General features: G+C 35.0%; 1 protein-coding gene across 1 annotated transcript in view; it reads left to right on the top strand.

The window, feature by feature from the left end:
* The window catches only part of PPFIA2 (PPFI scaffold protein A2), a 349,091-nt gene that overhangs the window by 218,287 nt on the left and 108,176 nt on the right, over positions 1-22,628 (top strand). The window contains exons 5-6 of the mRNA XM_075150610.1: positions 6,111-6,275; positions 15,352-15,426. Coding sequence (XP_075006711.1) covers positions 6,111-6,275; positions 15,352-15,426 — 240 coding nt within the window. The remainder of the gene's footprint in view (positions 1-6,110; positions 6,276-15,351; positions 15,427-22,628) is intronic.

The raw sequence follows: 22,628 nt of genomic DNA, 5'->3' as shown, positions 1-22,628 counted from the left end.
GGTATATTAAAACTGCAGCATACCAATACTTACTGTGGGTCTGATATAAGCAGTGCAGACTAGCAAAAATCACAAGACAGCCTAGTAGCCAAAGATAGTCACTTGCCAAACGACTGTGAGAGGAAAGGAAGATGAGTCAACTGCAAGTCATCACCTAAGTCAGACTGAGCTCTGTCATAGGCACTTTCTTTGCAAACCAAGAAAATTAAAGATCATCCATTCTTATGTTTCTTGTGTTATGTAAAAGAAAAATCAGTAGGAGAACTAATACCAACAAATTATAGAGTGTGATAATCCTTGTGAGAAGTCCTTGCAGTTAAAATTAGCAAACTATCAGTGTGTTTTCAGAATGAGGATGAAGCTAAGTATTGGAGATGAAAAGATTTAGGCTATGAAAAAATATAAGTAGTGCAGGAAATGTTACAGTAAACAGGAGGGGAAGATATAGTCCAAGTATTAATGGGGAAGAAGAGAGAAAAAACTCAGAGACATGCCTCACACTGACCTCTAGCATTTTCATTAATAAATTATCACTCCATCGTGTCATACATATGTCCTTGCCAGGTTCTGGCAGTTTGATAAGTTCTGAAACTAAATCAGGCACTTTATTTTCTTTTTTAAACATTGTAACATGAGTTCTTACAGTCTGAAAGCATCATACACATGAAAATAAGTATAACTGTTTCTTAAAGTTCTGTAAAGGGAAAAGCATTATTTCACTAATGTAAATAACGGTAATTTTGATTTATTTTGCCTCAATATTATGATCTGTCTTCTAGACCCGTGTTTCTTCTTTCAAAATAAGAACTTCTGTCACAGAAAACAGGGTGACAATAGATAGTAATATGTAATGTATAGTAATTCAATACTAGTATTTTCAGACATTGTATAATCTAATAGTTTTTATATTTGTATTCATTATTCTCATTAAAACTTTTTTCTTTCATTTCTATTACTTTGTATCATTATCCTGATTATTACATTTTATTTCATACTTTTACTTCACATATGTGTGTTTCTATTAAGGTTTTAGGATGCTAGTATTTTCTTTTCTGTCTTGGATGTACAGAGAGACAGACATGGGACATATGCTGTAGTTAGGCTGTAACTTTGTTTTTTGAAAGAAAGATTTTCACCAGTAATTTACCAGTATAGCTTTTTTAGGTCACCCCAGCTGACCACAGGTGCAAATTGGTTTCCCCCGCTGTGGAACAATGGTGAAGAAAATGACTGATTTTGTGACTGGTTTTAGAGATAATCTTCAACCCTATGTCTCCTTATTTTACTTGTCTTTGCTTGCACCAGAGATGGAGATTCACTGAACAATATGCATTCTAAATATAGACTGAAAGGAAATTCAATTTTGCCTGTGCTGGTGAGAAATTTTAAGCTGGACCTCGAAAGAGAATTGTCTTCTTAGTGGTTTGCTCCATTCCTCTAAGGAATCCCTTAAGCTAAGTCTGTCTCATTTTAGTAAATCCCTTACCTTTTATATTTTTCCCCTGTATTCCAATATACATGCCTCTCCTTTTCTCTCCATCACCCTCTCCTGATTCTTTAAATTCTCCATTTATTATCCTGCTGTGAACTGTTTTTTTTTTACAAACAGGTTTGTTGAAAATAAAGTTAAGATAAAATATTTTATATTGATTAAAATCCAGGTCCTGTAGTAATACAAACTCTACTGAGTCACACTAATTTCAACTTACTGAGTCATCATTCCTAAAAAAGAATGTTTTAACTTTTTTCATTTTCCATATGTAAATCAATGTCCGTGTAGTAATGATGGTATAGTATAATATAGGTAGGTGATAACCTACACACATGTAGTTTATATTGTTAAATTTAACTATGCATTTCCATTTCCCAGAAATCAATCACTTCCGTAAGTGCTTTGTAAGTGATTTGAGAAATACAGGAAACTGGGTGTATTTTAATTTCTCTATTCTTGTCGATTTACTTCTAATTAGTATTAGTATTTTTCAGTCTTTAAATGATTATTTTTAAACATTCTTTGTGCTCATGAAGAGTCCAGAGCTCCAGAAACCTCCATCCCATTTAGCTGAGATACAATTATCAGCACATCATCTTGAGGATCCTAAAATTTGCCCAGCATAAAAGTAAAATTCACCTGTCAGATTATTTCATAATTCATTGTCAACCTTACGCTTTCCAGTAGGAAAAGCATAGCAATGATGTGTCGGTGATTCTGTCCCGCCTGCTGCTGTTGATCTTCATCTTCTTTGCAAGCTGCCTGTCCCTCTGACTGCTGGACAACTGAGGCAGCTTGACACAGTGTGAGGCAGCAGAAAATGCCCAGCAGCACATGAATTTTATTAATGCCAGTTTAACTGCAACATACTAGAATACCTAACGCTGTTTCTAACAATTCTTTTGTAGTTTAAACAAACTACCAATATTGTTACAATGTTATTTCAACATGAAATCTTGTGGTGTTCTCACAAATATTTGGAATAGTAATTCTTGAAATTTGGGGGAAAGTCCTCAACATGCCCCCATGCCCCCAAGATACTGTGATTTCCTTCAGTCGTTAAACTTAAACATTTCTTGGACATACCATTATCTTCAATGTCAATTTCATACGTTTATATGTCACTTCCCCCATCACTGTAGCAATGAGACACGTCACAGTTCTGTCAGTGTAGTTACGTTTGTTCTCCCCAGCGAAGTAGGGAAGATCTATTACACTTTTTTTTAATATAATTGTAGTTGGGCCAAAGATGGATAAAATAGCAGTATCATTTCAGCAGAGCAGGGGCAAGGATTTGCCATCAGGTGCCCAGTCACAGTCAGGTGTTCTAACCCTTGGGTTATCCTTCCCTGTCAGCATGGCTGGGAATAATGTGGCACTGGGAGGCCTGGTTAATAATACTCTGCTCAGCGGGATTTGCTGTGCACAGAGCTCACAGAATTTGTGGAGAAATAGAGTTGACTTTTGTTGAAAAGTAAAAATAAGAAAATGCTATAAGCTGGAAATCTATGCCAGCACACCTTCTTGAGCTTTCTTAGGGCTGATGATAAGGGGAATTCCAGTGTTCAGAGGTAGTTTCCAGAAAAATGAACCACTGCTAGCTGAGTAGCTTGAGTGAATAAGAACGGTAAGAAAAAGCGTGATATGTTCACAAGTAGTGCAGTAATTCTCTGTGAGTATTTTGACACTTAGCTGTGACGTCAGCTCATTTCTCTTTATACAGTAAAATAGGCAACACAGTATTTTGTACTTGATTTATTTAACGACTGTGAAATATATGGAGACATTAAAATATGGTTTTGTCACCTCTAAAATGGTATTTCTAAGTTAAAGGCAAAATTAGCTTTTGTGCATATTAAACGGATGGCTTTCATTGGTTTAGTTTTATATATTATGCACGTTTTGAACATGGCAGTAACTTAATCTAAAGTTAAATGTTATCTGCTGCTCTACAAAGGGCTCAGGTGCTGCACTGTTCATCCCACATAGACTCCATGGTCACCCAATTAGAAATTCTGAGTTCCCATCACACTGCTCAATTCTTATTCTTGGAAACCTTGTTTAACTTCTTTTTCTCTCTTCATCACTCTCTTCAATCTCCGTTATTCCTTCTCTTAGTAAGGATCTTGTCTTTCTTCTGTCCCTGCTGACTTCAAATTCTCTGTCGGGATTGTCTGTCTACGCCAGTTCAAAATGAGGTGCTGGATGTATATTAGGTTTTTTCCTGTGTTTGTTATTTATCTGTGTGCTGTAGGTTATGCGTAATTCCTTCTGTCATGAAAGTTTTTTCCATGTCAAGAATTCTGTGTCACCATCATTTTTCTTCTCTCCTAAACCAGATTTTCTCATTTTCCTTTCCAACTAAGACCTGCATACAGGCTCTCAGAGTTCTCCTTTCCAATCATCACAGTGTTTGTCTGGGAGATAAGTTGTTTAGGGTAGTAGGGCATCAAATATGATAAATTTGCTCAGCGTTAGGCCAAGAAATAGTTACCATGGTTTTGTTATTCTGGACTGTTTTAGTGGGTGTCAGTTTGAGCTTCAGACAACTACAGACGTGTGGAAGGAATGGCCATGCTAAAAGCTGAACTGTGGTTCAACATTTTCCTTTTTTTTTTCGCAACTTCTCCAGAGATTCATAGCATTTTGACTGGATTCAGGCTGTTCCCAAGGTAGCTATGATGCATTGAAAAGTTTCTGCATAAAGAAAGGCAAACAAGACAGACAAAAGAGCAGGATGAGCCAGGCTCTAACAGGATCAGCCAGCAAGTGGAATGACTGTGGAGAAATGTAAATCCACAGCATAGATTAGAGTCAGAGTCTGGCTACCCTAGGGCTACGGAGTGGGGTAGAGCCCGGCTGCAGAGAGAAGGAAATGTTGCAGCCGCACAGTCTCTTTGGAGAGATGGGGCAGAGAGTAGGTTGTAGCATGAGAAATCAACTGACTGACTTTCCTCCAGCTATCTCCTAGATAAACTAGGTGGCCTAGAAAAATCATGAAGATACATGAATTTAGACCAAAATTCAGAAATTCAGTTCTATTCGTGATAACAATTAACTGTGTATTTAAGTACAGAACAGAAATACGCTGTAAATATTTGGAAGCTATTCTGATCTCATCTGAGTTACAACCTTACCACAGCCCCGTACCGAGTTCCTGATGCCTGTATGATGCAGACGTCTCTTCAAATTTGCCTGTTACTTTGGACTGCCTCAAATAATTAAAAATGCACCTATATCTGCTGTCAGCCCTAAAGGGATCAGATGGCAAAGCTCGTGAATTTCTTGCTCATTTGCTTTTGATAAATAGAGGCCATCACTTGAATTCAGAAACGGTAAAAATTCTGAAATGGTTCCTTTCTTAACTGCATGGAGTCATTACAATTCTTAACGTATTAACGTTGTTCGTATATGTGCTCACTATTTTTAGTAAATAATACAGTTATTGTAACATAATAACCAGGTGCAAAGAACCATGTTTGAAGCAAAGATAACACCAAACCTTAATCATTCCTGACTTAATAGCAATATATTACAATTATAATGTGATTACACTCTGGTTTTGCTCTACTATGTCTATTAATTCATGTAACAATAAAGGTCATTATGTGACTGAGAATAACTATGGATTGCAGATAAATATATATCTTTACCAACAGTAGCTATGTTAAGAACCACATCAAAGGAGAAATAATAAACAATCATCCATGTAACTTTCCAATTTCCAGTTCAATGACTTAGATATAATTGTATGTTGTCATTACAATACATTTAACATGCATTTTGATTCATGAATTTAGCTACCCCGCTTTAACCTTACAGCTAACCAATTCTCTTTTATGTTCAGACAGTAAAAACAGCAATGGGAGCCCTATGAAATTGTAGACGAATGGGGAATTTTCTATACAACATCAACATATCATTTTAATTTTTCATTTAACCTCAGAGTATAATGAAAAATAATTACCATATGTTTTTACAATAGGTTATTTACAGGTTATTTTATAGGTTATTTACAATAGCCTGAAATTTTTCTTTACGGACCTTTTTGTCTTCCATCATGTTTGTGATAGAACAGAAACAATGAACATTTTAGAGCACATGCTAGTGACAAACGCCATTAGCTGTGGCATTTAGAATGAATAGTCTTAAAAATTTAGTAAAATATACTGTTTACTTTTACATATTTTGTTAAGTGACTTCCAGTATAAATTAAAAATAAATTACAGTTAGGGTGAATTAATTATAAACTTCTTTAGTATTTTTGCATGATGCTTTGGACTGGTTTTGGTTGTTATTTGGTTATTAATGCTCATCAATTACTATCACAAATAATATTGTAAATATGTACTTAATTTAGTTAAATAGTGACCCTATGCTGAGTGATTTGTTCTCGCTTTTCATAGCAGAGTTTTAAGTGAAATCATGAGTACATTTCCTATTTTTCTATTTATTCCATCTGATTTAGAATCGTTACATGTTGTCCATAATTCCAGCAGTCTCTCCTACAATGAGGTTGCCAAGAAAATTGCCATTTGGTACCATGCACTTCATAGTTAGAATTTCAATGACATTTAGGTGCACAAAAATTAATAACCTTTTATATCAAATCCAATAGCTGTTACTGGAGCATTTGGAGTGCCTTGTCTCAAGACACGAAAGGTCACTGAGGATGACAGTGGTGAAACGGCAAGCACAGTCTCCCTCAGGAGTTTCCAGTGAAGTTGAGGTCCTCAAAGCTCTGAAATCTCTGTTTGAGCACCACAAAGCTTTGGATGAAAAGGTACAGTATGGAAAAAAAGCTTACTAATACCCTCTTTATTTTACTGAACTGTGCCTTATGATGCAGCAGAGCAACAGTATCGTTTATTTACTTCTTGGAATATATCCTGTACTTACAGCATTTGCACGTGTCCTGAGAAATCCATAAGAATGTATGACCCATAGCTGTAATGCACTTAGGTCGCTTTAGCTTTCTTTTGTGGACAATAGTACTGACTTTTCAGAATAAGCAAATCTCACCCCTACCAGACATGCTTCTCCTATTTAGCACTAACTAAAGATGACACCATGGAATTTATTGTCGGTATGATATGCTTTTAAGTTATTGCTGAGAAAATGTAGGTATCTCAAATTTTAAAAACACACATACAGAGTAAAGGTAGAATGAGGTGTTTTTAACTACATAAAAGAACTCGCCTCTTAAAAAAATTTTTGGGGAAAACCTCCTAAGTTTCAGAGACGTTTTTAGCATATACTACGTAAGCACAGTGTTCCCTCTACAAGTAGGGTAACCTAAAATAAGTAGAGTAGATCCTTCGTTATCAGAAGTAATGAAGGGCTTGCAGAATCAGGATAAAAAACACTGATGATAACTGCATCTAGTCATGCTAATTAAGAGGGTCTTTCCACTGGATTCCTCATGTGCCTTGTGCTGGAAAGATTCTTGTGTGTGAATGACGCTTTGTACAACTATGAGGTATCACCTTGAGCATTGCTTACATGAATTCAGAAATCCAGTTCATGTCTAGAAACAATATATGCTGAGAAGATGATGTGTCTGAATTAGTAAGTGCGTGCCTCAAAACTACACATGCAGGGAGCATGTGAGAACCATTGCTCATGAGCAAAGAACCTAGTTCCTTGTGGAGTCTGTCTTGGCTGATTTGCTTGGGCTCATCGCTGCGGCTGAGTTGCTTCTCTGTTTGAGATGGTTGGGTAAGCAGGGGAGACATTGTGCAGCACAGCATCTGAAACAGTTGAGCTGTGTTGTGTAGAACTGGTTCAATGGTCTCACAGTAATAAATTTAATTTCTTTTAATTCAGAAATATACTCAGAAAGTTGACTATATTTAAGGAACTATTATTAAAAGAAACAGCTTTATGAAAAGGGAAGCTGTAGTTATATAGCAATATTTATTTTTCATTGGCAATAAAGGTGTGAAACACTGGGTTATGAGTCATACTGGGTTAAATATCAGGTTCAAAGTTAAATGAATTTAAGGAACTTATGCTAATCAAAACTTATTTTGTGTTTAGGTATATCTCTTTAGTTATATGTTCTATTTAGTTACATATCATGAAAGCATATTTAAAGAAAATCTAGAAAAAGGAATATTTTTTATATATATATTAAAAAATAGAGCTGCTGTAAGTAATTAAATGTAAAATGCTTTTGGATGTCATTAAGACTTACAAAATCCTGTATTATTAAAAATATCTTTTGAGGATTGATAGGGTTTATGGTCTGATCTTTTATCTAACACTTTAAACATTGATAAAACTATAAAGACAGTAGGAAGCTCTCCTGCTTTTATACTTTTTGACACTGTGTTGGATAAATATGAGAAATAATAAGAACTAAACTTTCAATAGATTCTGATTATTCAGCAGTTATGTACTACTTATACATTTTCTTTTGTGAATGTTTTAGTGTTTAGGTACTATGCAGTTTATTTTATATCTCATTTTGAAAATTATTGTACAAAATTAGATTGAAGCTAAATATAATATTTTGACCTATATTCTTGAAAAATCTATTTTTATATTTTTTTAATTTCTTTGACAGGAAAATTATGTGTTAGATTTGTTTCAGACCGTTCAGAAATAAGCTATTAACCCACCTATGAAGATTCATTGAAGTTATTTACAGATTAGTAGAATAGTATAGGTTGGACCCGCTAGAGGACATCTGGGCCCAAAGTCCTGCTCAAAGCAGGGCCAACTGTTTCAGGTTGCTTAGGGTCCTGTCTAATCAACTTCTGAATATCTCCAGGGAGAAAACCTATTCTGGTGTTTCACTACCCTCATTGTAATTTTTTTCCATAATACCTAGCTGGAGTTTCTGTTGTTGAGTCTTGCACCTGTTCCCTCTTGTCCTGTCACTTTGCATCTCCAAGAAAAAGCTGTCTTTGTTTTCCCCACATCTTCTGGTTAGCTGGATGTAGACACCTATAAGGTCTCCCATGAACCTTCCCTTCTTAAGTTTGACCAGATCCAGCTCTCTCAGCCTCTTCTCATATGCCAGGTGTTCCACCCCATGACCAACTTGGTGGGCCTTCATTGAAGTCTGTCAGTGTCTTTCTTCTACTGGGGAGGCCAAAACCAGATGCAGACTCAAAAGTCTGGAGGGGAATAATCATTTCCCTCAACCTGACTGAACTGTGTGTCTGGCCTTATTCATCCCTAGGTCTTTTCTGCAAAACTGCTTTCTCTTTCCAAGCCTGTCCTGTTGCCTGGAGTTATTCCATTCATAGTAATAGGATGCCACTTAGACTTTGTGTCTCTGATCACAAACCTCTAAGCCTTACAGTCCAGCCAATTTTCTATGCACTGTATAATCCACTTATCCAATTCATATCTCACCCTTTTCTCTAGGGGTAAATGGAAGATCTTGCAGAAAGCCTTGGTAAAAGCAAAGTAAAAAACATTCACTGTTCTTCCCTCATCCATGGAGCCAGTCATCTCATCGCACAAGGCAATAAGGTTGGCCAGATGTCATTTGCCTTTGACAAAGTCATACTGGATCTTCCTAATCACCATCTTGTCCTTTATGTGCCTGGAAATGGCTTCCAGGAAGATTTGCTCCATAACCTTCCCGACTGGCCAGCTTGTACTTCCCTGGATCTTCCCAGGATAATTCCTGCCTTTCATGATGGTGGAAACAACATTTGTGGGTTTTCCACTCATCAGGAATCTCCCCTGACTGCCATTGCCTTTCAAAGATGAAAAAGGCCTCACTATGAGGAGTTAATCAAGTCTCTCTGCACCAATCTACACCAGGGAGTATATGAGCCAAATCTACTCCCTTTGACTTAGGTATGTCTTGTCCTTCTGTGTTGTGGGTTATGCTTCACTCCACAGACTCTGCCGCTCAGGGAGGCCTGAGGGCAGAACCTCGTAGTAAATACTGAGGCAAAAAACCATGATATATGATATACTGATGTCACAGGAAATAAACACTGCTCTATCAGAAAATGCACCCAAAACTGAAGTAGGTTAATGGGTAAAGAGTAACGAAAACTGTCAAAAGTGCATTGAAAATGTATCATGACCCTTTGCAAATGAATAATGGAAACTTTTCTTCAATTTTTTTCTTCACAAAAAATGTTGACATTGAAACCAGTAATTTAGCTGTTACAACCTTGACAAAGCTTAACAAGATATTTTCCTAAAAATGTTTGCCTTTTAAACTTACAAAAATGCCAGGAAAGTCTTTACATTCTTCCTACATGCAAATTTTCTTTCGTGTTTTCACTTCCTACACTAAAACATCTCACAGTGTTGTAACAAGCTCTGCCACAAAACTTGATTGGTCATGCAAGGATTGCTAAGTACACAGTACAAGAACTCCAAAAACTTCCTCATTACTATAATAAAATGTAATGAAAAATACAAACCAGCCTGGAAGATGGAAAATAAAACATATCAATTCAAGGTTCATGGAGGCCTGCTTAAGTATGAGAACCAGGAATGATACCTTAACTTATTTCAAAAAGCCTATTGGCTCTCTATATATTACATGAAGTCTGGGCTTTGCCTTTACCTTTTGTCCAAAAGATAGACCACCATAAAGAGATCACGGCCACGATTGCGTTATTCAGAGAAAGCATGACTGTCACTGACAGTTATTTCAGTGTCTGACAGCTCCTTCAGCATCCCTTCACGCCATGTAGAATGAAAGCTTGTCATGACCTTCCCATGCTAGAGAGCCAGTCCTGTTTGGCTGAACCCAACAGGTACATCTTACTGAGTAGAAGGTAGTAAGAGTATGCTGTTATTCTTACCACATTATCCATATGAGATCCTAGCAGTGTCAAACAACAGTCTTCATTGTCTGTTCTTGCATAGTTGTAGTGTATTTTGTGAGAATTTTCACTTTAGGGCATGGGGATAATGAAAGAGCTAATTTAGTTTATAAATATTTACTATTTTATGTGTATTTGAAAGAAATCTCATTGTGTCTCCTTGGGTAAGCGAGTTGTGTCACAGCAACTGAAATTGGTACTGCACTAACTGTATTATTATTATTTAGAAATTTAATTTGACACAAGCAATACATATTTTCAAACATGTTTATATATCTAATTATGCTAAAATTTTTAGAAATCTGAAAACACAGGACATGGGCAGTTCTGTTACCAATTCTAGATTTTCTTCATGTTCAAAGATAAGTTCAGTGATTGTTTTTTCTAAGTGTAAGGTTAGGTTATGTCCCACAAACAATGAGCATTGTTAAAAATACGGGAAGTTTTAAACACTAGAGGTTAGGACTGATTATGACTGACTTAACATTTCTAATAGCCTTTGCTATTGAGTAAGTCACTTGAAATTTGCAGATGTATTCATAGGGAATATAGTCTGTGTGGAAACTTCTCTTCAGTTAATCACCTCTGACCTTATTAATGCTTCAGATCTCAGAGACTTCTCTTACTGCTGCTAAGTTGCTGATATCTTTCTTTGATTTATTTCATGCAATGAAAAGTTGTAGAAATAATGTAAGACAGCACTATGAAATATTTTGGGATATTGTATCTGAATATACATGGAATAGTTTGTAATACAGCACATGAAGATGAGATTTACTAGACATCATTAGAGTTGAATAGAAAATAGAAGCTCAGATTAACTTCATGGTTAGAATAGACATTAAGTATAGAGTAGGTCAGGAAGTACATATTCCTTATATGCAATTCAGGAAGAACAAAACCTAGAAAAATGGTTATTTTATTTATACCATTCTATAGCTATAATTGACTTCTAATATCTGTCTGGAAATGTTTATTTTCCTGCAGACGTTTTTCCTATTTTGCTTTAAACTTTGGGTTCAACATTTAAAATGTACATTTGGAAAGAAGAAACTGTTTGAAGCAACTTCTTCTCCAAACCCCTTTTTTTGTCGATTTTTTTAACAAGTGTCCAGTTGATCTTCACAGAGGAAAGCAACTACCACGTGTTATTGTCCTAGCTAATATTCAAAAACCACTGGTTCTCTTAAGATTAATTCGCGGCAGAAAAGTATACCTAATATTCTTGCAAATAAAAACAACCTATTCATGTCAACATTATCACTATCTTTTTATTCATTAGCATGTAGCTAAAAGAGCTTTTATTCAATAGACTGTTCATGAAAAAAAAGTGATTCAATTCTAGCATGTGCAAGTGTTTTTTAAAAGCTCTTTGTGGGCTGCAGATCTGGAGAGAAAGAAGAAAGAATTTGACAGCAAGGAAAAAAGTGGGAAGCAGTTGCTAGGAGACAGAAAAAGATGGGTGATATTTTGCACCGACAGCAGTGCTAACGTGACATTGACTACGTTATATTTCAAGATAACGTGGTTGCATTTAAAAGCCAGAGGAATACCCAGTCATCTGGGCACATGTTGGATTCACCTTCTAACATGGAGAGGCCAACCCTTTTCTGCTGTGCCTGTGGCACTGTAATGGGAATCTGTCCTTTAAAAATGCATATTATAGCATGTTCTGATAGATCAGGTGACATCTGATTAGTCTGACTTTGTGAAGCTTTATCTAGTGCCCAAGAAAATAGAAATACATTGAAGGACCATATGAAATTTAAGTAGTATGTTATTTCTGAAGTAATAAACACAATCTCACTAAGATAATGCTTACTTCTATGAACTATATTTACTCACTTACTGTCTTTGACTTCCGGAAAAGATAAAACAATGTAATATACTAATCATTAATTTGCATTCATCATATGAAAAAAAAACAAATTATCGGAGGAAAATAGTTTGCATTTGTTCTTGCTGTTTTGTCTCTAACAAGGTAGTGACCAGGAACAACAGCCTTTCCTGCATCTCTCAGAAATGAAGATGGTTCTGTTTGTTTTGTTTGCTGTAACAGAAATTTGGAGAGGGAATCCAATACAAAATTCTTTGCAGTACATTTGTATATGGCTTTTCAGAGGCTTTGGCTGTTGCCCCGTATTTAGATTCAAAAGTTATTCAATATGAACTTACAAAGTTCAGGAAAACATTAATACAATTACTAACTGGTAGATATTGCTCAGAGTAAAATCTTTTTCAAAATATATGTATACCGCATACATTACTATGGCATTTGTAGCCTCTATTCTTCCCTGGAATGTGAATGACCAAACCTGAAAACTTTATTCAGCTTTTGTGTTCTTCCTCAAGTTTATTTTGAAATCAGTTGAAGACTGAGAAAGAAATTTAAAGTGAGAAATAAAGTTACAGTTTCTGGGCTGTAAACCAGAGCAAATTTCTCCTTCAGATCAGAGCGCTGATGTAGCACTTTTCCTCTTTTTCACTGACAGAATCAAAGATTTCCCTCAATTTTAACAGCCGCTGTGTATGGGGTGAACATGAAGAATTAGTTGCAACATTTCCAATGTCACCATGGCAAATGTGAATCTGAATTGGTTGTTCACTGGTCAGATGAAAGGAAAAAAGAAGTCTTCTGTGCCAAGGCAGAGTTGCTTTCAGTTCTTTTAGCAACTCTCATATTCAGAGAACAAATAAGGGCCATCAGACTGCAATTTTGATTAGGTCATTATAAAAACGGCAGAGTATTAACTGTGTACATACAAGGGAGGGAAGGCAAGGCAAGGCAAGGCAAAAGAAACAATTCCCAACTGTCGCTCTGTGTCACAGAGGAAATAAATAGGAAAAAGGAAGGGCGAATGAAGTAAGAAATACTTTTTCAGCTATTTAAACAATTACAGTTTTTCAACTATAGCCAGAATAATTGATGCATTATACATTTGACATGAAGTATTTTTATGAAAAATATAATTAGATGGAAATTATGAATAAATTAGAAATAGAAAATATAATATTTCAAATTAATTTTTCATATTTTAAGTGTGTTAGAATTGAATACTAAAAAAATTATATAAAATTACTGTGATGATGGCTTATGTACTACCATAAACCTGAAGCTTTATGAGCATTTTTCCAGAAATTATGTAGCTCATTTTGGAAAGCAAGCTTTATGATTAAAGGGTTTTACATACATCTTTGATGAAAAATAGTACAAAAATTTAATAAATAGGAAAAACATTTTGGATTCCATTGTATACTCTCACTGCATTCTGTTATTCTGGTGTAAGAAAACATTTGAAACGGTCGTGAAAATTTGTAGTAATTTTCACTCTTATAACTGCCAGTCAGAGGTGGCTCAGTCACTGCCACTTCAAGATGGTGTAAACTTTATTTGCATCACGTGAGGAACAGGCTGAATCAGTTACTGCAACTCAGCTATTGATTACATAGTTATACCCTATAGGAAATCCATTTAAGATACAATATGCATCTTTGGGAACATTAACAGTTCATTTTTTCCAGTGTTACAGTGCTGAAGGAATAGAGGGAAATTAATAAATTAGAAATTGGACTATAAAATTGAGGATTCTTTCTAGTCTTGGGGATTTCTTATACTTTAACACTCTTTAACTCACTTCTCTTTTGCTCCTTTGAGCACCTCTCATTCATGATTTCTGTTCTGTTAAGGCTAGGGACATTGTTTAGTGTATAGTAAAACTATAGTTACCTGAGAGCATTCAAATAATTTATGTGAATACATAAAGTACATTTTCAAATTTTGTTTCTTTTAATAGAGCTGAAGTATGTAAAGAGGACCAAAACCTCAAAGTACTGCATAAGTAGCTAGATTTGCATTTGTTAGAAAGGCTGAGTAGTTTTATTTTTTAGTGTTCATTTCCTGAATATGTATTTGATCTTTAGATTTAGTTAGTTTTAAAGTTTAATTGGGACAAAATTAGTGTGCATGCTATGTTATAGTTTTGCTAATAAGTAATTTTCATCTATTAAAGTCTAAGCCAATCTTGGGATGTACTGAGTCTATTTGCAAAATTTCACTTCAGCTGGAACAGCAATACCACAGTGTAGCAGGAATGGGGATAGAAATATATCCTGCGTGTTGGCTGATTAGCCAGGTTGGAAAGTCATTTAATGTGAGATGCCTAATGAAGTTGTCTAGATTAGTAGAAGAGTTGCCATAGGCTCCTTTCATAGTCAGAAGAGAGGGAGTCACCTACACACAGAGCTGAAGATCACTTTAAGTCTGATTTGCCTTTGATCACATTGGGAGACTGGCATCTGCATTGCCAGCTGAGGTTGTCTATTGCTACATGAGCTGATGCTGAGCCAGGGCACTCAAACAACAGTAAATATGTCTTCAGAGATATTAAATCATTATTCTTTAATATTAATAATTAATATTAAACAATATAATAGTAATAATAGTAATAATTTAGTAGATCATAAACATCCTTAGAACAAAATAGTTCATCTATGAAACTGGTACAAACACAGCAGTCTTTTCTGCTTATGAGAGTATATCTTGTTTATTACTTTTTACAAAACCCAAACAAACTGCATGATGATATCAAAAATCTTTAGTATGTATGCCTGAAGGCAATGCTGCAAGTTATTTTTTCAATTAATTTGTTGCATTCAATTAATATGAACAGATTAATTATCTTCCGTGGAGTGGACGTAAAACATTTGCAGATGGCTTTTTCCTTACCCTTTGTAAAAGATGCTTGTGAAAAACGTTTTCCTTTTATGCCTAATGTGGTTTTAGAATATTTGCATTTGCTGTGTATTCCATGAAATTATAGGCAAACTGTGGAAAAGCAGTATGGCATTTAAAGTTTGACACCTATTTTTGTGGGTTAAGTGTTCCTATAGTTAGGTTTAAATGTTTACTACACAGTATGTCTCAAGAAAGGATGCAACACACATGCCTGCAAACAGACTGGCAAGGCATACAGTAGTGCATATGGCAGATTATATAATCTGTAAAGACTGGTAGAAATTACGTTACTGCACATATTTTGATTTTTCTTCTAGGTAAGGGAACGACTGAGGGTTTCTTTAGAAAGAGTCTCTGCACTGGAAGAAGAACTAGCTGCTGCTAACCAGGAGGTAACATAAAACACTTTCTCCCCTTTTGAGGTTCAATTTCTTTAATACTCTGTCCCATGTGTTCCCTGTCACTTTTCTTAAAACTGTCAGAAAAAGAAAAGATAAATTACATTCTGAGTAAGCTGCTCAGTGAGGCTTGTTTAAGGTGGTTGTAAGATTAATACAACCTTCTATTTACTGATTTATTCCCTTCTTCTATTCCCTTGTGAGCAAACCAAAATCCAAGAGCTAGTGACAGATTCCCAAATTTCTTATTGGACATGAAAAAGGAGTGAACCAACGAATATGTCAGATACTATAAACAATTTAATAACCTGAATTTCCATTTGACTATAATATTAAGTAAAACACAAACACATATATGTACACACATTATATAAATGTTAACATTTATGGAGGAAGGATTATGGATGACCTTGAAATTTAGGTTTATCTCTTCCCTTTTAATTGCAGTTATCATGGTGAACTGTGGTGCCATATAACTATTGTGAACTTGGACAAGAGATTTTTTCCCTGTATGGTAGTTTGCAGACTCTTCTCTTTTGCTTGAAAGGGTGAACAGCAACACATAACCGTATTGCACACACAACTGTACACACATATAGAAAGGAATTTTGCACCCTAGAGAGACAATTCTGAGGCCAGAAAATATAAATAATGGAGTCTGCTGATGCCTTTAGCATCCCCATCACGTTCTCAATCTCCACCTGACGTGTGCTTCTCACACTGTTAAAAATAAGTCGGACAAGCAATAGAATTGGATTAAAGCTATTTTGGGTTATGTCCATTTCTGGTGTCATTTTACTCAGCCTTAAGACAGAAACTGAAAACAGCCACAGACAAACTTAAAGTACTACCAAATAATTCTGGAAAAATGGAATAATGGAACAGAATAATGTGTGATAATTAAAATAGAGACTCTTAAAGTAATTTTTTTCCAATACTAGGCTAGAGAAAGTTACTTTCTTAAAGTAACTTCTTAAAAATAGGATCTGCAATTAAGATATTAGTACTTCCTTTTTAAAAACTATGAACTAAATATTTTGAATCATCACTTTCTTCTCTGAAGTAACTGCACTTTATCTGTGCAAAAATAAAATCTCTTTTATTCTTCCATTTCATAATGTCCAGAATACTTGTGTTCAAATGATTTAGTTATACTATGTTGAGTGATCTGTTTTTTGCACTAGTGTTTATTAAATAGAAAGCAGTCCTTTTGGTCAGTCAAGCCAACTGAGATGCATCCCACCCCTCTAATCCCTCCCATTCATGATCCAATTAAATCCAAGTTCACTTCATTGGGCATATGACCAGGTCTTTAGAGCATCACCTTTTTATTTGGAGTTTTAAAAAAATTAGTGAAACTTGTATTGACAATAAGGAGTAGAAACATACCCAATGAAATTAAATTGAAATAGGACTTTCATAGCCGTTCTTGCCCCAAATCCTTAGAAATATTGTACAAACTTTGTGTCTATGTGATACTAAAAGCATTTGGAAGGACATTTAATCAACCAAGCATAACATGACCATTAACACAATCTGAATACTGTTATTCCAGTTTCCTATAAGGAACTGTTAAAGCTGAAAAATGGAAATTCAATTAAATAATAATGAAAAAAGCTAGATGGGAAGAGATGTGGAAGAGAATAAGATTATTTTCAATGGATTATTTTCAAACAGTTAATGCATTTGAACAGTAGTTCAGATAATGTTCACACAATTAGTTATTTAAACGAGACAAAATTAATTAGAAAACTGCAATATATAAGCCTGTTTTTATACTAGATTCCACAGTGAATGCACAGGCAATAAAGGGCTTTAAAAATTTGTTGTACTATATATGAAAATAAATGGGCCAAGTTTCCAAGGGAATTGAATATATGTTTTTCAGTAATTTCTGTACTCCTGTCACTCAGTGTCTGTTCTCTCAAGAGAATTCATATTTTCTTTCACATCCATTTTCTCATACTGATTGTAAGAGTTTACTACATATTCAGGACTATATCTAAACATAACATGGTGACAGTAAATTGGTCCCCTGATTAAACGAGTATATTATTAGGTATATAACAAGTATCAGATTCAGGGATAAAAAATAGTAAAAGTGTGTATGTTAAGGTAGCACCTTTCTCTGAAAGCTTATGGTGGTGGCTCTGACAGAGCAACAGTGAGAAACTGCAGACACTCATAAGTACTTATTGGAAATTAAAAGAGAAAAATTGAGAGAGACTATAGCTTTCCATCATTAGATGGTAAATAAGCTCTCATTTAATAGTCTTTGTAGCATATTACATACATACCAACGGGAATGAAAACATCTGGAGCTCTGGCAAAGCTGATTTAATCTCTAGTTGCCAACACCATCTCACTAAGCACTTCATATTTGATAGGGAATAGAAACACACTATTTAAACTGCAGAGGCAATTGAGATGGAGAGTTGGACCTGTTGGGGGAACTTAGCTTGTGTAGCTCATATTTATATGTAATCATACAAGGGTAATAGAGAACGGCTTTGGTCTGCAGTTCCAATAGTGACTATTGATATGGCATAAGTCACTGTTGGTTCAGTAGAACTTTTCAGAAACAAGAATGTCTGCCAAATGGTTCATTGCTGTTTTGATTCTGTGAAGGCACCAGTTTCTGTAAAAAAGTGAATATGTAGTTTATCTCCTTTTCACATAAATGGAGCACAGAAATTATTCTGATTGCATGCAATATTTTTAAATATGCTAGCAATTTGTGATATTTCTAAAAAGTCAATTCTCTCCATAAATTACAATATAAAATATACATCAAATTATCAAGGGAATCCTTATGTTTACTTATGTTACTAATCCTTAGGTTTAACAACAATGTTGTAGGGATAGAATTAATCAAATCAGTTACATTAACTATTCTTCTGAATATGAAGTCTTGGTTTTAAATTGTGTCAAGCTGGAAGATACTTACAGGGTACATCAGCTCCTTATTAAAACATGTTTACAAACAATAAACATTATACTGTATCTTACAGAGCACGGGATTCAGCTCAGACTTAGGACTCTTGAATTTGGGTGTCTACATGTGAGCCAAATGTCTGAAATGCAACTGTAGTCTGTGGAACTCTAGTAAATCCAGTCTGCCAGCTAACCTGGTTGTTAATCTGCCAGAGCTGCCAGATACAACACAAAATTGACAGGAGACCTGTGTCTGTCAGGAGCTAGAGGTGGGGAAGGCATACCCCTTGTCACTACGATGACACCAATTGCCTATGTTAGGCAACTGACCTTCACAACAAGCTCGTATGTAGACACCTAATGCACAGACAGCTAAATTTAGGTGCCTTACTCCTTACAAACATCAGAAGCTCTCTGAATCAGGCGGTGCACTTCTAGATGGGGGGAAGATACAAAATGGGCCTATATTATGCTTAAGGAGTAAACTAAAAATTCTTTAAATATACATTTTACTGGGGGAAAGTTATTTGACTATATATTTTATTTTGCTGCAATGGATTAGTGGCAGTAGAAGGGACCTTTAAACGTAGCAGCAATCTGGATTGCTCTTAGAGAGTTTTCACAGAGACTGGGGCAAGTTAACTGTCTACAGTAATTAAATTCCATAGTCATCCTTATAATATTTGCTTTTTATCACCAGTTATCGTATGATGTACCCAAAATTATCACACTTTTTTTCTTTTATACCTACACTGGAAGCCATTATTTGTTCACAACTGGTAGATGTTGTCCTATTCACTCTGTCTATTGTAGCTAGGATGAATAGTAGATATTGTTACAACTTTCTGAAAAAATTACCCCCTGTTTTTAGTTAAAATTACTGTAAAACATAGCTACATTTACTTACCCCTCAGGTGCTTTTAAAACGATGCTGTTTTTCATCTCATTCCACATAACCCATGGTCTCTCCAAATAGTTTTATCGCTGAAGGTTATAATTTGCAGCTAGCAATTAGACAAGCTGCTAGTGGTACATCCCATACCAAAGCTCAGTGGTACAATAGTGTCTGTCTAAGAACATTTTGAAGGCAAACGTGATGTTTTTCAGTGAGTATATGAACATTTTCAAATTCCAACAAGGTTCTGCTAACCAGCTTCCTTTTTACACACTAATTGGAGAAGAACGAGTCTCATTTGCAAGGGAAGTGGGATGTGAATTTTCCTTCCTGGTTTTGTCATTTATGATCTTCATGGAAATTAACTTTAATATTGAAATTACTGACAAGATAACCACTTTTGTTCCACAGCTTTTGAGATCCTTTTACTAGCATTATGAGTGTGAGTCTTTGTTAAAAGTATGCTAAACTACAGCATGTGCAAACAACACACCAACATATTTCATTAGCACCATATATCACCAGGAACTCAAGATGTTGTGGCTTCCACAGGGCAGGAATACATAGATTATAGACAGGAGGTACCATGGCCCATAGTGATACTTTTAAATCCATTTCTGCTACAATGTGTAGTGTTAAATGACAACTGTTGTGTTTTCCATTAACAGATTTCACTGTTTCCCAGAACTCTCAACACATAGTTTCCCAAAAAAATGACTTTTAGAGCTTTTTCCCAAGGCTTGTATGTAAAACTAAGCTCTATACATAGTGAATACTATACTGGGAAAAAGTAATTTCGAAAATGGCTGCGCTTACTTTGCACATGAATTTTCTCCTGCCCCTCTTAAATATTTATCCAGCCCTTGTAGAATCTTCCTGTGTTAATAAGAATCGTATGATAAGTGGCTTTCCAAAAGCCTTTTTTGTTTCTGGTTAACATGTTGGCTTTTCCATCTTTCCTCATTAGTAGAAAATGTAGCATGGAAAATACAGCTTTAATTACATTTATTGTCTCAGCGATATACTTCAGGAACCCAGAAAACACTAGGACTGTGTAGAATATGAAATTAGAGAAATTACTGGTTTGAGTTATCACTGTACTACCATGCGCTTTTCTTCAGCATTTGTTGAAAATGCCAATGCTGTTTGCAAATGCCAAACAACATCACATTGCTTCTGTCAATTGACACACAGATTATATTTAAAACACTCAGGCTTCCTTTTAAAACCTCATTGTTACAATTTCCACTTGCTTCTGCAGAATTTTACTCAACCTTTGAGGATAAATTTAACTCCTGGAGCTATGAGAAAGATTGCAGGTGATTTGGACCGTAGATCTCTGCTTCATATAACTGCATGCATTCTCTCACTTGGGCAGTGGGTTTCTTCCTGACAGTGTGTTTATTCATTAGAGTGCCCGAATGCTATTTGTATAGCATCCATGAAAGCATTCATAAATGATCTACATCACTGAAGAAAAAGGATGATTTGTGATTTATGATTCTTTATATTCTATACCAGAAACACCAGAAGATGTAGCCACTTATTCACCAAAGAACTTTCAAATACCATGTTAATTGCCTAACTTTTGCTATGCAGGGCAAGTCAAGAAACCAGTAAAAAATGCAGATACTTTTGACAGTTGAGGACAGTTTTGACTCTGATCATGAGGGATGCTGCAGACATGATTGTAGTATCATTACTGCTAAGGAAATATTCTGTAATATTTAATATATATGTATTTTAAAGTAAAACCTCAGCTAACTAAGGTGTGTTCTTTTTACCCATGGTTGCATGTGAAAACATATTTTTATCCCCAGCTGTTTCAGGTCCTATTAGCTTAAGGCATTTTTGTTACAGGAGTTCCTTGGTGGCTTAGCCTTTGTAAGTAATACAATGCAAAGTGATTTTTGGAGTAGAAATGTTGTTAAAGGAATAGTTTGCTGAGAAAAATAGCATGTGCATTTCTTGAACATATAATGTCCACAGAATTTCATCAATCCAAAATTCAGAAATTATGGATATCAAATCTCTGAATGAAACTGGGCGAAATTCAGTGACTTTTTTTCTGAAGGCCAGGATAGATTGCTTATACCTATTTGTGGTGACGTTAAGTATAATTATTTTGGAAATATCTGAAACAACCATTATCTATAGTACATCTATAGTACATCTGTAGTTCATCTATATACACCTCATTTTACCGTATTTTCTCAGAATGGTGTAACTGAAAGTTATTGCTTTGTAAACTCTCTCCTACATATTAAATTTTTTTTATTTTCTTTTTTTTTTTAAACTATAACTTTACACAGGTCTAACTCTGGAGGGACCTTTGTGGTCTGAACTTTAATTTTAAATATCTATGTAATTATGCCAAATTACATCTTTCCTGCAAAGATGCATGTAATTAAAAATATCTTGGTTTGAAATGTAATCTTTATGTGCTATATGTCATTGCTTTTCATTCTGCCTTTAACCTTAGCCATCTAATTTAAATGTTAACTCTGCAGAAAGTTATTGTTGCCCTTAAGTTTTAAATACAGTAATGAAGCAAAACAGTATTTTTTTTTTGATGTTTCTCATACGCCATGTTCCACAGCATTAATATCTGTCTCTACACATTTGAATTAGGATGTGTGGCATGGCAGCTGAAGCGGTTGAAAATTACTACAGCAGCACTACATCCTTCATTGCCTTATTTTTTTGCAAAGTCAAAAAGAAATAAGCACAAGAAATAATCAGTTAAGTAGCTATAGCTATTTCATTTTATGTCCTCAACTAATTCTAATCTAAGTTCTCAGAGGAAAAAACCCACTAAAATTCTTTATGGATATTGAGCTTATCTTTGCATTGCCATCAAAAGCATTTTTCACTAAATTCAGGGCAGAATAGATCTAAAATTCAATGCGTTTTTCAGATAGTCACTTAAGAACATTAATTTCTATTGGCATATTTGAGACAAACATCACTATTCCACTTGCAAAAGTGGTTTCTCAGTATAATTTCCATAAATATCTATCACAGAGAAAAATTTTCCAAACAATTTCGAGTACAAAAAGAACATATGTTTTCTGCAGTGACAGCAGATAATGATTTTGCACATATTTTAGTATTGTTACACAAAAATCTTGATAAAAAATGCTTGTAGATTTAATTTCCCCTTTTATAACTTTACTTAGTTACTTAGGCCTATTTATGTGTTGGCCACAGTGTACTGTTGGCAACCCAGTAATATACGTTAAATAGGCTCAGCAACTTTGGTCTTCACTGAAATGATTTTGCAGAGCAGAAATGTGTAGCTGCCCAAATGTCTTAAGGTATTTTCAAAAGAGATCCTGAAATGCCGTGTTCTCTTACCCCTCCATTT

This window comes from Calonectris borealis, chromosome 1 (assembly GCF_964195595.1).
Source record: "Calonectris borealis chromosome 1, bCalBor7.hap1.2, whole genome shotgun sequence".
Taxonomy (NCBI): Eukaryota; Metazoa; Chordata; class Aves; order Procellariiformes; family Procellariidae; genus Calonectris; species Calonectris borealis.
The sequence above is the reverse complement of the archived record's forward strand: the minus strand, read 5'-3'. Positions and strand labels throughout refer to the sequence as shown.